Source organism: Crassostrea angulata, chromosome 2 (genome assembly GCF_025612915.1).
Source record: "Crassostrea angulata isolate pt1a10 chromosome 2, ASM2561291v2, whole genome shotgun sequence".
Taxonomy (NCBI): domain Eukaryota; kingdom Metazoa; phylum Mollusca; class Bivalvia; order Ostreida; family Ostreidae; genus Magallana; species Magallana angulata.
The window spans coordinates 31,775,581-31,791,326 of record NC_069112.1 but is presented as its reverse complement, the minus strand read 5'-3'; the positions used below and the strand labels follow the sequence as shown (position 1 = coordinate 31,791,326).

General features: G+C 33.8%; 1 protein-coding gene across 1 annotated transcript; it reads right to left on the bottom strand.

The window, feature by feature from the left end:
- Window positions 1–874: 874 nt before the first annotated feature.
- LOC128170581 (perlucin-like) lies at window positions 875–5,880 on the bottom strand. Its single transcript, XM_052836355.1, has 4 exons — window positions 5,583–5,880; window positions 3,051–3,118; window positions 2,546–2,636; window positions 875–1,273 (listed from the first exon to the last, which is right to left on the bottom strand). The coding sequence occupies exons 1-4, from the start codon at window positions 5,878–5,880 to the stop codon at window positions 1,047–1,049; spliced, it is 684 nt and encodes a 227-aa protein (XP_052692315.1). The 3' UTR covers window positions 875–1,046.
- Window positions 5,881–15,746: the final 9,866 nt, after the last annotated feature.

Genomic DNA, 15,746 nt, shown 5'->3' with positions numbered 1-15,746 from the left:
AGGTCATATAACCTTCAAAAAATCGCACGGAAGACCTCCTCGTTGCTCGCAACGAGATCGTGTCTAGTTTTCTTTTTATAATCGTAGGATTACAAGATATTGTGTTCAATTTGACCTCAAATTGAATTATCATACTGATTGCTATATTTTCCTTTGTAAATGGTGTCATTTTATTATTATCATTATGAAAGTCTTATACAAAGCACATTGCTTTTTTACTCGCTGATATATTTATTACTAATCCATTGGGTTTTTTTATGTGTTAAACGATATGAATTAAGCGTTGGATATTGAGACATATGGCGAACATTGTTGTTCATTTGTACGAGAAAAAAAAGTTAACAAAGATACCAGAGATTTATTAAATAAAGAACATGTGAAATATAACACTTGGAAAAAACAATGTTTGATAGCTACTGCTGATTCATAAAAAAAATTAATATGGACTCAATAAAATTCGTGGTGGCTAATTTTTGGGGATTGTTGAAATTTTATAGGTTCATGGGGACGTAATTTTGTGTAATTTTTAATACTTACTAAAGAAGATATGACTTTATTACACTAATTAATTATTTCGCAGAGGATGTTGATTTGGCTGACAGATACCCACGAACTCAGCAAAAATTGAACCCCCCTGAAATTTATTGATTCCACAGTAAAACCAAATCATTTATTGTAGATGACCCAATTTTCGAGGAAAACTCTCCTATTTTGATTTAAAACCATTCATATATTCAAATATCTATCACTCGCAGGTGCGTGTCTGTGTGTGTGTGTGTGCGGGGGTTGGGGGGTGGAGGGGTGGGGGAGGTTGCAGACAGCCTCCATGAAAAATTAAATTTTATGAAAGTTATATTTTTCATTAATTCTTTATTTATTTGCATCTTCTAAACGAAGTACAGTTCTGCTATCGTGAAAGTTGACAAAACAATCCTATCATATCCTTTATCCTGTATCCTGCATCATATCCTGCAAAATAGCTCTATCCTATCATATCGTATCCTATCCTATCCTATCCCATACCATCCATATACGAAGTAATAGTCTCAAAACGCCTTCCTCTCACACACAAACTGGTGCAGCATACTGCACACGTCGTCACACCACGCGTGATCATACGGGTAAGGTTCGTAAAGACAGAGGCAATTCTGGTTACCGCCGTAGTTGTTCGGTTGCCCTGGATACCAATTCACATATGTGAGCGTCGTGTTTTTCTCCGCCGACAACCACGTGCCTTCCTCGGCGATGTCCGTCGCACCCAACCAGATGTCTTCTATATTTAAGGAATGCATTCAATATTTATTAGTTTTATACGATATGAAATGGTTTTTAGGCAGTTTACGTTTTATATACCGCGAAGCTGCCCCAAACCATTTTATATCGTAAAAAACTAACAAATACAGTGGAGCCTCAGTTATCCGGACGCTTTCGTTCCCAAGTCCAATCGTCCGGATAGGTGAAGTATCCGGACATCTGAAATGTGTCTATTGTTGTCATGAATGATAATGTATTTGTATACGATGGCTCCCAGTGTTGATACTAGTTTTTTTTGCCTTTCATACCATTTAGCAACACATGCTAGAGTTGTCTTTTGATATGAACGCTTTTAGATATAAAGAACTCTGCTTTATTTTATTATTTTGTCATGAAATATTAACCGGACAATAATTACAACCGAATCTAGCTAAATTCTTTGTGTCCAAGTGTGATATGTGTGTGATACACTGTTGTTCGCAATTTTCCAATTTTTGAAAGTGATTTTGGAAGTCAGTGTGTTTATACAAGCTACTTATGAGAGTCTAGCGCGTAAAAAAGGTGTGAAACTTAATTGACAGGGGTAATCTTATGTACTGAGTAGGGTATCATCAAATTTTACTGTCCGGTTAAATGAAGCAAGATTAGTAGTAAATCAGTGTTTTGTGGTAAAAACAGACCGTCTGGATCCGGAACGCGGAATTCCGGATAAATGAGACAAAATAACGTATTAAAAAAAATGTTCCCAAATAAAATCGTCCGTAACTGAAGGGTCCTGTTATCTGGCGTCCGGATATCTGAGGCCCCACTGTATTGAATTTCTTGTATATAATTTAATTTTTGTAACAAGTTGTAGATAAAATGATAAAAATAGTCATTTGCCCTTTAAAATGACATAATATTGTACAAACGTCAAACGTAACGTTATGGGGATTAATACGTTTTTGACGTTAGTTTAACTGTGACGTAGGCCACATTCTTTATTCGATATAAAACAATTTTCTAGCCAATCAGAAATCGCGTTACAACCAGAATTAAATTATTTGAAAATGACAAACATAATATCATGGCTTCGTAATGCTTCACGAAGCACAAATTATCGGGGATATAGATGCCGATTTCATTCACAAAATCAAAATTAATCGAAGATTCAACATTCTGTATTTGTAGTGCAGTAATTATTGGATTATGTATTATCGTAGCTGTGACGACTATTGATGTACGGAAATGTTTATGAAACCAACGTATCATGCTAAAAGTGAGAGAAACAGAAATACAAAGTATGTTTTACCTTTCAAATGGGAAACGAGGCTATGAATGAAATTATCTTCTTCCGGTGATTCAATCTCTGCTAAGTTGGCGCCGATGTTTCTGCATATTACCTGGAATAAAACCCCAACAAAATACGAATTCAAATAACTTACTACATATCCTGTTACGTTTTTTAGGATTGCTTAGACAGAGAGAACCGAAAAATTAAAGTATTTATGTCGCTCTGAAATCATTCAGAGTATATATAGATTAAACTTTTAAAGAAACACAAGAAAAAACGTCTTCGTATGTATTCGTAATAATAATAGATTTTAATTTGAAATGTTGTAGAATACATTTAAAGTTTATTCTATCGGTGTTTTCGAAAAGAAATAAAAAACAGTTTCACAAATTAAAATCACGTGGTAACTTTGACGTACGTGTAATAGCAGGTGTCTGGGAAGTCATGCAAAAACTGGTGTTTTGTTTTTTGTTTGAAGACACAAAGAAGAATAAGCGTACATGTAAACAAATGAATCACTCACTTCTGCTCCGTGCCACGTTACAAGATCCTTACCAACCCAGTACTGTGAATTCATGAAGTCTATCCACGCTACAAATTATAACACCAATCTGATTAAAATAAGATCTTTGATCCGCTCTGACAAATTCGATGTCGCTACACAAAGAAGCGACATCGAATTTGTCAGAGCGGATCAAAGATCTTATTTTAATCAGATTGATTATAACACGAATTTGAAAATAACTTAAAGTGTATGTACTAAGCAATTTGTGACTTTAAACTGCTTTCCAAAAAAAAAATTCAGCAGATATTTTAAATAGTTTAGTAAGTGTCGTTTTTTCATTTTAACTTTCGCCTAAAGACTATTTAAGACAACAGTACGGATGCAGATAGAAACAAAAAAATCGTAATGTAAAATGAATTAATGACTCGATCGTTATATGCATATAATAACCATTTAAGCAAATGTTATTCTTTTAACTGACTGAGTAAAATGTAAACAACAATAAAAAGCTTGATTAACCATTTTTGAAAGCCCTTTTTTAAATCATAATTAGACATTTAAATCGTTTATTTTGGATGTTGATGATGTTCATCTTCTTTGCGTCAGTAACACGGCGATATATATGCTGTGCAAAGTCATTTGATAGTAGTTCTCCTGAAGTTTTTTAGTGTAATCTCGATTAATTTTGAGACAAGAAATTTTACACACTGAAAGTCTTACAGATATTGATATAGTAGTTTTTTTTATTAAAGAATTAAATACATTTGAAATCGTGTGACTTTGCTGTCAGCCAGTGTCCTGTACACCCACTCTGTCCTATGTCGTTACTGCAAACTACATTTTATTCGCGACAACTTTATTTCGCCAACTACTGGTTCGCGGCGACTATTGTTCACGACCAAAGCTTATCAAGACCCCAACTACTTCCAAAAAAACTAGTTTGCAGCTACTAGTTTTCACGACCAAAGCTTATCAAGACCCGTTTTCGCGACTAGTTCGCGGCAAGAAATATTCGCGACGACGAGGCCCTCGCGAACCTCGCGAAAATCTTTCGCATGCAAATTAAAGTTGGTTTACAGTACTTGGTATGCAAACACAAATTTTTGTGTGTTTTGTGGGGTGCACGTGCGTTTTATTTAGATAGCGAGATGAACTTTAAATTAGTTTTAGATAAATCAAAATGCTTATCAAACATCGAAGAAACAACCCAAGACTCATATTTTTTTAAAATAAAAGATCTAAAGAGGGAGTAGTATAGTCGCCAATTTTGATTAATATTGATAACTTTACAGTGGTTTGCGTTTATAAATTATTTCATTTGTATCCATCGGTCTGGGAATATTTTTTAAGTGTCTTAACAAAAAAAAGGCAAATTGTTGACGCTAATGAGTATAAATATTTAAAACTATTGGTTTCCCAAAACATGTTTTCATTATTCGCAAGACAATCCCCATTTGCCCGCTTCATTCATAACAATAAACACTACTGTTCTTACCATTTAAAATATAGGTTACTGCGTTTTTGGTAAAAACTCAACCAACATCTTTATAACCCACTTGGGAAAAAAATAACATTGGAGTAAAGTAAATAATAAATAAGTTGTTTGATCGTTTTGAAATGTGCATGGAATGATATCCGCTTGATGTGACAATTAAAATTCTTTAAGAAGGCCTAATGAAATCACGTATTCTATGTTCAGGCCATCAATCGTTAGAATCTATTGTCAATTTTTCCATCAGCAACGCATTCATAAACTGTTTCTTTTTTATGATTTAAAATTCTTTGATGCACACAAATATCAACCAAAGAATATATAGAGAATAACTCATACCATTTCCCATATCACAGCCAGTATCAGCCAAAAATTCCAATATAAGCCCGAGGGCCGAAGGCCCGAGAGATAATAATGATCGAGGGCTGATACTGACTGTACATGGAAAAAGGGGTATCTATAATTATATCTATTACATACGTATCAATATTATAAAACGAAAAACATCAACATGAACAAATTGATTTTAAATATTATTTGAAAAATGTCTGTACATGTATTCCATAAAAAAGAGATCAAATGTTTTAATAAACGTGGAGATATAGAACCCACATTTCCTCAGATTCAAAAGCTAACTGCTCCAAAACATTAGCTAGTATTTAAAGTTTAAAGTGCACTTAAAATATCAACTGCTACTTATGGTTTATATTGAATTGAATATATTGAAACATAACTCATTATCTTTTTACAAACTTATTTTTTACTAGCATCATTGATAACGAGTTAAAAAGAAATGGTTTTGTCAAAGAACAACAATTAGTGTCGATTACAAAAAAAATGATTTGTAACGCGTTTATATAGATAATTTCAAACGATTTTTGATGGCATATCAGAAAACAGATCACATTTCATACAATTGAAATTAAATATTCATACCAAAAAAAATCTTGACCATTTATTTTAATTAAAAAAAACCCAAAATATGACCTGGTTTTGTTTACACTATTGTATCCACGAAGCTGATATTCTTACATTTCCCTAAATAAATTGTTACGTACATGTTCGGTAGTACTCCCACCCTGCATCGTCAACAAGTGTACTCTCAAGTCTACAAAAGGCATGGACGCGACATTTGTTAACCATGGAGCTGAATCCGAAACATCCGCAGTCCACCTGGCAACAGAGACCAGTGCACCTTATAATTGAGGGACAGTTGACCTCTGATAGTACATTGTCAAGCACCTGCTTATTGACAAACTCCTGCTCAGCTTTATATTGTCGAAAAAAGGTCTCTTCCAAATGCACTCCATACATACAGAAAAATAAAAGTGAGAAGATGTTTCTCATAAAATACATGGCTCAGAATTGTTTGAATTGGTCCTGGCGGTTCTTAAAATTGTTTGCTCTTAATTAGGTTTGTACTGAAACTAAATGCCTTATAAGTGTTGCTTAGTGACATGCTTATCCTATATGTGAATGCAAATGAATAATGCAATTCAATTAGAAATCAAAAGAATTCTAAAAATGGTGTATAGAGAAAGGTAAAACTCCCATACATTATTTATTAACAAAGTCATTTGTCATTGGCTGCGATTACAAAACTTGCATAATACTTTTTATCCCAAAAAATCAAAACCACTTACAAAGAACATATCGACCCTGCTTTATGAATGACAGAAATATAAATAAGATGTTTTGAACGATTCATGAATCATACAAAAAAAATTAAAGAAAAGCAGGTAACATATGTAAACTGTCTATGATACAACTTTTATTTATTTTGTTAATTTTTAATAAAGCAAAGACATAGCTGGACCATAAACAAAGTTTTGTGGCTTTCCGAAATAGTAAGGAACAAACTAAGATTACATTAAGTAGGTAAAGTGTACTTCCACACGAAATCCTTCAGCATATATAAAAAAATCAAAACGTGATTTAAATCATTATGTAACTGTTTATATAGATCTCAATTGAAATACATGAAAATGATGTCCTTAGTTATGAAACTATTAGTTAAAAATTTACATGAAACTCTCACTACATATACCGGCAACAATTTCTAACGCCCCACTTTTATTTTTTATTATTACAAAAAACTTTAACTTAAGTTTTTAAGTCTTTGCCAATATCGACCGCTGTTTAAAATCCTCAACCCTTCATGTCAAAACAGTTTTAATCAAGTAAGTAATTTCTCGACCATGGCCGTTTTCGTTGAAAAGCGTGCTCTATATGTTTCTCGGATATGTTTTTCAAAAGGACTCAAGTGGATCGATTCCCTATCTTTAACTGACTGTAAAAAACATCAACAGAATTTAAAAAAAAAAAAAGCTGCGCGTGTCTGCCCAAGAACGTTCAAGATCAATTGACGTGGTTCAAGCAGAGCTCGGTGCACATTTGGTTTGTTTCCTTTCACTATATTTGCTATATTTACTTTTAACCTTTAAAAATGAAGTCCTATACCATAAAACAGATTTTCCTAATTCATAATTTCCATCACAGATTTGAGTTATATATTTTTTACAGACACTGCAAAATCATTCTAAGGCTTGACCGGAAGTTCAATGCAACAGAAATTGTTAAAAACTCACCACAAAGGCCAACATGTCATGTAACAACACGCCAACATGACCGCTACATAAGGGAAACTCACTTTTCTGATACATGTAGATACCGTGCAGCACGTCAACCTACCCCAATAGTGGCGGGAGAATTCAGCTACCTTGCTAATGACAAACAGAATGCGTTTAAGTTTATTTATCGCCAGATGAGGCTCTAAAACTGAAATGTTGTTTGTTTTTGTTTTTTGTTTTGTTTTGTTTTGGGTTTTTTTTTTGGGGGGGGGGGGGTCAAATGAGTTTATTGAAGACGTCAATTACGGGATCCGTGTACATCTTTATAGAGTTCTACTTAACAGTTGTGTATGTAATTGATGTGAAACTAACTCTAAGAAAGATATAGGCATCCATGCGATTTTATGATGTAAATAACACTATGCTGAATAATTATGCCAGTGCCAAGGTGGCATTTTTGCACCCGTCTAAGCTGCATGTATCGAAGAATTCAAATTGCCATATAATAAACTATTGTCTCAAGATATCCCACCCCTAAATTTTCATTTTCATTGAAATCTTAAGACAAATCACGCTTAAAAAATATAAAGATAATGGGAGTTTATTGTTCCTCCCTCTGAGTTATGGCCTTTTAGCACCTAAAATGCGATTTCAGCCTGATTAGGATTTGTTGTCAGTATTTTTGATTAAGCAAACTTTTTTCTTGAAATAGTGTTTTTAATTATGCACATGATCACACTAAATAGAGGGATTACGAAAATATTTGTTCGAAGCTGCATAAGTTTTTGTGTGACATTTTCGCATTTAAAATAGACAATTTCTATAATAGTTACAATTTGATTGGAAATAAAAACATTTTGAATATCAAGATTTTTATAAGATTAATCCAGTTTGCCTACATATGTATTCAGTATCATTTTGACGAAATAACACATGGGGGTCAGCGATGTCAAATTATATATATATATGGCTTCAAAGGTAAAATTCTCGCAAAATTTGGCTTAAAAAATTTCTGAATATATTTGCATGTTTTTATGCTAAACGTCTATCACTCGCTCAAAATTTAGATTTGTACAAGGCACTCAGTACCTATAGAACATGTCACAAACCAATCAAATGTTAAACATATAAACTAGAGCAGAGCTCGTGGCAAAGCCACGAGTAGGTCTTCCGTTGTTGCTGCGAGTTGAAAATGTATGTGATATGGTGTCAATAAATTATAATGACTAAACTTTCAGTTCTGCTTTTGTTATAAAAATGTGTTGTGATTGAAAGCCTGTATATAAAACGTGTTTTGAAAAAGAAAGAAAGAAAATGTTTAAGGAAAACTATCTGTCGAACACAGTTTATGTAATCGTTTCAAACATTTTTTTAAAAATGAGATGTTTAATGGGGAGTTAAATTTTCAGAGGGTAGCAAGCATTGTTACATGTACTCATGATTCATGTCAGGAATTGTGTTTTTGGTGAGTTGATTTTAATCATCTCTCCTATGCAGTTACTCTAGCAAACCGAAACTGAAACTGTGTTTCCACCTAAGCACAAATCATCGCCGCTGACAAGACTTCGTTCTTGAAAATAATCGATAAATTCGATGTTATATACGCTGAAGCATTTTTTAAAGGAAACTTATTTATAAATACCTTGGAAATAGTCAGATTTTTAATGGTACGAACAATTAGAAGTTTTTTGTAGTCGTGTGTATTCCTACGCCAGAGTTCAATATATAGTTTCGTTCAACCATCGGCTGTCTCCTTACATCTCCGGCAAGTAGAGAGTCAGTCTATATTTAGAGGTCGCATCATCAAGCTATCACGTGACCTGGTATCTCTTACTTGTCGGAGATTAACGGAGACAGCCGAAGATCTGGTTGAACGAGACTAGAGTTCATTATTGGTTGGATCCATACAATTTTTGAAATATTTGGAATACCAAAACACAGTTTGATGAAATCAATTCTATTTCAAAATATAACACAACATGATTCATTAGAGGTTTTCTCGAAATTCTTGTCGGAAAAGTCAGAGAAATCATATTATAAAAATGTGCATAATTTAAATGCAGATTACAAACTACTTGCCAAGCAAACTAGCATATCGTTGATTTTAAAATAAATAATATTCGATAAAATCAACTCCCGTCAGTACATCAGTACTTTGATTTAAAAACCGAACCCGCCTACAAAACACGTAACCTTTTCTGTAAGATAACTTCTTTATTTAAAGATATTTCTAAATTTTTTAAAACTATGTGCAAGTTTAGAATTGTTGCGTGATGACAAAATTTACAGACCCTGAAACGTACTACTACACCAAAAACGTGCGACTTACGTGCGACAAACGTTTCGTGTAGACCGTTTAGCGTTTCGTGTGATTGTGAAGCGTTTCGTGTAAACCGTTTACTGTTTCGGGCAAAGCGTGTAAATTGTTTCGGGCAAAGCGTGCTAGAACCGCGTGAAACATTCATCAGATTTCATTTGGAACTCTCTGACAATTTAATTGTTTCAAAATGGCGCCCGTGTTTTACATTACTTTAAACTGTTTGTGATTGGCAAAACTCTTTTGTACATGTAGATATTTTAATGAAAAAAATTCTACAAGAAATGATGAAGCTTTTAATAGGCATTTCCTCCAGAAAAGTTGTTACGTAGTGTTTTGACTGACTTTTGTCCATTCAGATTGTAGAAGGCGGAGTTGAGACAATACTGGTCGTGACTTAATTTGAGAGAGAGAGCGAGAGAGAGAGAGAGAGAGAGAGAGAGAGAGTTAACTGGTTAATGGAGTAAATTATAGATGACGCAGATGAGTGAACTATCTATCAACAATAGTTATCGTATAAAGTGAAAAATCACGGTCTATAGTATGTCCCAAGTTATTGTTTCTATCAATTTTTGATGATTTTTAATAAAAATACACATACCTGTGAAAGAAACACAACTGAAATTGATGAAAGGGAATATATCAAGATATCTTTATTGAACAATTTTCACTCATAAAATTTCACAGGAACGAAAACAATTTTCTTACGGATATTTATAATGGGAAATGTTTACATCTTTTCTTCATTCCGAATTAATCGGGATACCTCGCGCAATTTTTTAACGTTATCATCCGGGCTTATCAATGGCTGATGCAATGCAAAATCCCTTTAGACTTTCAATATTGGGATGTGTATTGAAACCTGAAGCGGTAGAGGGGGCGTTTCAACACATAATCTGGACATTTTTCATATACATGTAAGTGGATGAACGTAGTTTGAGCACTAAGGTATTTACTATTATTGAATCATATATTGAATATATCAAGCAAAAAGTGGTGGAAGAAAAAACTCGGGACATAGTATAGTATATCTTATAAATTTATGAAACTTTCAAGTGTTTTGAAATTCTTTAACCAGGGAACAACGATATCTAGATATACATCAGTAATAGGATAAGGTAATGTCAAACATCGAAGACTGTACGAATATTTAAGAAACTGTTTTTATTACAAGTGTTACCGTTAATAATCAAATCAAAGTTTGACGAATCTTTCTGGAATTAAACATAGGTTGTAAATTTACTTTGTATAAAAACTTTCTTCATGGTTACTCAGTGTGAAACATTCTTTACCTTAGACGTTTTACTTTTCCACTAAGCATCCGCCTTCGTTGCCTTTCCTTTACACTACATCTAAATTCATCATGTTCATAAGTGATCATTCGTTCGCATTTCAAAATATTTAATGTCCGTATTCTCGGACTCCATGCTCGGAAATTTAGTTGGATATAAGCTACGTCATTCTTATCCATGTGCATGTTGTCGACGGCGCGCGGCCGAAGAAATTTTCACAATCGTTTTTAAAACGCTTTAAAGTTATACAATATAGGATATACATGTAATTTTTATATACAGACTTTAATTAATTTGTTTGCAAGTTTATAACTAATGATTATTCCTTTATCGGCACCACTTATAATCTCTCTCTCTTTTCTTTCTCTCATTCAAGTCACGAGCGGCAATGTCTTAACTCCGCCCAGCTACGATCTGATTGGACAAAGGTCAGTCAAAACATTAGGTATAAACTTTTCTGGAGTAAACCCATAAAAACGCTTCAATGTACTTCGCTGTAACTTAAACGATCATGTTTTTATAAGCATATATATTTTTTTTATTTATTTACATCGATAACTCTTACTGAGACCATTTGACTGTGTACAAGCAGGACACATAACCTCGGACATCGGGTGTCTTCTGCACCTGGCTGAACCTGTCAATCAAACTCTGTGTATTTGTTTTCATTGGATTGTCAAGCGGCTCTTTTTTTTTGTCAATAGCCAATGGAAAATTAATGACTTCAAGGTAATCGGAATCAGTATTTGATGAAGCATACAATTTAAATTACAAAAAATTTATTAATTATCTGAAAATTATTCAAACCACTGTTAACGGAAAACAAAGAGTCTTAGAAGTAATTAACACACAGGGATTTGCCTACAATGTACACCGTCATGCAATTACTAGTAATTATTATGGGAATCTTTACGCATGGTATTTAATTCGAACAGATTATAATAATCTATACACTGTACGCCGTTACACATGTACGAAGCGCCGGTAATATATACGAATATTGAGTCAAAAAATTAAATCATTTTTATTTCTTGTTCTTTTCAATACAATGTGAAATTACTTTCAGAAAAAAATTCCGAAATACTAATTACAACTTTCTTTTTTGTGTAATCATTTGATTTTTTTCTGAGGTACATGTATATATATGTACAGAACATACTTATTTACGAATGATACGACATAGGAAAAAATAATCGGTTGTTCGTAGAACATTTTTATCTTACGAATGTGACTAATTTAATTTTAAATATTTTTTAAAAATTATCAATGTAAATAATATCAGGTGTATTTACTGTTTGTGTTTTTACATCGTAATCTCTGAAACCAATAAAAATACTAATGATAGCAGAAAAATCAAATCCCGCCGAATACTGAAAAACCGATTTCAGTTTGCAATCATACGGATTTTATTTTTGGTATTGACTATTGAGTTACGGTAACTTTTTTTCTGGATGATTTTATTATTTATTATTTTATGTAAAAGCACAATGTCAACTGTTACTCAATTATATAACAATTGATGACCTGGGGCTATATATGTTCAGAGCTGTGTGCGCTGAAGCGACACAAGATTCTCGGTCGCACGTGGCGATTGAATTTACACAGACTGACCGAATAAACAAACGGGTAGGAAAGTGAAACAAAATGTTACACATGAAAAGAAGGCACCAAAAATGATTTTCGATAGATCTTGACAATTAAAAAAATCCAGCGCGAACTCCTGTCAGCGGGACGGGAGGGGGGGGGGGGGGCAGCAATGAGTTCGCTTCTACAAAGAAACGAACGACCATGTAGAAAAACTACAGAAGGGATTAATATGTGACCGATAGAATCTAATCTAAAGTTGTTTAAAATTCATGTGAAAATTTTTTTTAAAAAAATCATCGAATGCCTCAATTCAGGACATTTTTTTTTTATCGTGCTAGCACCTACCGCAAACATGTTACATGGAACTTTGATTATAATTTGATTTTTAAACTACCTTGTACGCTATCTATAAATCAATGCTTAATCAACTGTACAAGTTTAATGAATTTATCTTTTCATCTTTCTTTTCATCCTAAACGAATATACTAGTTGAAAACATAATAAAATGTAGTTGTGTCCGTGCAAAATATGAAACATGAACGCGTGATAAGGTACATGTAGAAGAACACGAACCGACCGCGGATTACTTGTCCACTCGCGCCGGTTCTCCTCAGCCATGTGCGAGGGACGATCACCATTTAAAGCTTTACTATTTGTGTGTGGGGGGGGGGGGGTGATTTAAAACATTATTTGTACAGTGTTTAAATATTAGCGAGCGCAGCTCGTCGGCGCGCAGCGCCGGCGAGCGAAGCGAGCTCTAAGAACCAGTGTGCGCGGGAAAAAGAACGAGCTAAACCTACAGTTCATCAAACAAAATTTTTTGTCTACGTCCCATAATGCTCTCTAATGTTTTCACCCGTGGTGCTATGCCAAAAATGGCCAACTTTTAACTCGTAATTTACGGTGACTTGAAGTTTGAAGACACGTTTTGAGTACCGCATATGCTTTGGCGAGGCTCAAACGATTTGTTACATGCTTCCATACCTCCGTATTGAGTCAAGAAACGTAAACAAAGACGACCAAAGTAATGGATGACGTCACAGTGCACTCGCGCTATATTTCCCGCGATAAATTTAGAGGTGGATCAAACATCTGTAATGAGTGTACTGGCTATTTCAGTATAGACTGCGATACCTGCCTCATTGACATATGATTTGTTTTTAATTTTTTTTAATATAGAGATTTTATGTGTATATACTAGTAAGAGCCATATTTACTGTCATATCGATCCATTTTTAAGCTTATTGTGCATGTACGTATATGAGTAGGGAGGAAATAAACAATATGACATTTTGAACTAAATAAAAAGGAATAAAATGAAAAAATAAAATAAACAGTTAAAAAAATTATGTAGATATTGCATATAGTCAGACAATCAAATTTAAAAGTGGGAAATTACACACCAACAAACAGGAACCGCTCTCTCTCTCTCTCTCTCTCTCTCTCTCTCTCTCTCTCTCTCTCTCTCTCTCTCTCTCGGGGTAGGGGGTTGCGCTGTATGTATCATAACCATTAAAATTAGTACATTTGCATACTTATTGTAGAGCAATACTCTCTCAAAAATTCTTTGACGTTCGTTGATACCTAAATAAAACTATAAGTTGACAATGATGCAAGATGTGTGTAATTCTTGCTGCGCTCGGCAGAACGGTAGCACCGTAAAACATATTTTACATTAACAAATTTAACTAACCATTAATTTATGTCTTACGATGTGTACGATTTGGAGTAATATCGCTCATTAATATTCATTTACACTCAAATATTCATTTACACTCAAATGTTCAATTGAATAAATACAAGATGGAATTCCCGTTTTTACGGCTATATTAACTCAAACACGTTCATATGCATGTAAGTGTGCGTCGCGGTGTGAGAATCTTGTCTATTAAATAACCGCTTAATTACCGCTAGGTAGTGCAGCCGTGGCTGATCTCATCGGCCGTGGGCGAAGGATATATTACGTAAAGGTACATGTACAACGCACAGACAGGCACAGCTCAGAACCCAGGAAGATTTGAAAAGTTTGCAGTATAATGAACATACTCTATCAAATAGAAGTTATTTATTTTAAACTTAAAACCCATAATTGATCTGTGTCTATTATTGCTTTAGATTGAGAATGACATTGCCTTTATTAATTAACTGAACGATTTCTTAATTGACACCCAATCGTTTAATCCATAAAAAATTATGTGTAATCAAAACGAAACCAATTCTTGAGTTCGCGGCTAAATAAACTCATACATGTATATGAGAGACACAGCTCTCGTGTATTAGATAACCGCTGACCGCTAGGTAGTCCAGCCGCGAGCATGGTGACCGATATTCTCGGCCGCGGGCGAGGGAGAACTTACGTAATGGTACACATACACACAGCTCTGATTCAAGGTAGATTTTAAATGCATGGAGTTCATAAATAAAATGTAATGCATAGAGTTTTTTAATTCCATATTTTGTGGTTTACTAGAAAAGAAAAAGAATGTTTTGTTTTCCAATTGCCGTTTTTAATGATTGTGCACTATAAGAACTTAGCAACAATGACTTAAACTCCTAAAAAAAGGCATGTACTCCAACAACAAAAAAATATTCTAATAAACTATTGCCTCCTGTATAAACCAGCATACTTTCTGCGGCAACTTTATGCCAGTTGTACGCACAAAGACTTTCGTTTACTTGTCAAATGAAAACAGGTACATGTCAACATGTAAAGCTTTTTACACTCATACTACACAAATCACTTACAAAATAATATTGTTACGACCTTTATGAGATCCCAACAAACAACTTTTCCAGCGACAACCATATCAAAATTCTAACCGTTTTTGAGTTATAAAGCAAACACTTTTAGGGGCTATTGGCCCTTAATTTAAGGGTCCAGCCCTTTTTTATTGGTGTCAAATAAAAGCCCTTGGTATTCTGCACAACTTTTATTCTACATGTTTTAACAAATTATTTTTCGTTTAAAAGATATAAAGGAAAATATGTCTAAATTTTTGCAATTTTTTGAATCCTGTTTTTTGACCCCCTACCTTTTTCTAAATAAGGAAAGTAATCGAAAAACAAAAACCGATGTGCACCACTACAATGTCTCTGCTATTCAAATTCGTTGGATTCCCATTCCCTGCTATCATAGTCTCGGAGCCTTTGTCTGGAAACAAAAGGCCCTAAAAAATTTTAAAAGGGGAATAACTCTTTAACGAAAAGGGAATTCTAAATTTTATGAATTGCTTAAGATAGTGTTTTGTAAAGTACATTAGCCCTGCAAATTTGAGCAAAAACCGTTCAGAAATGAGCAAGATATGAAGCCTCAAAGTTCGCGTCTAGGAAACAAAAAAAAAAAAGAAAAATAAGAAAAATCTTAACCCGCACAATAATAGAAAGGTCTTCCGTTTCCAACGGAAGACCTTAATAATGAATAAAGTATAATAAAAAGAAAAGTATATTGAAAATTCA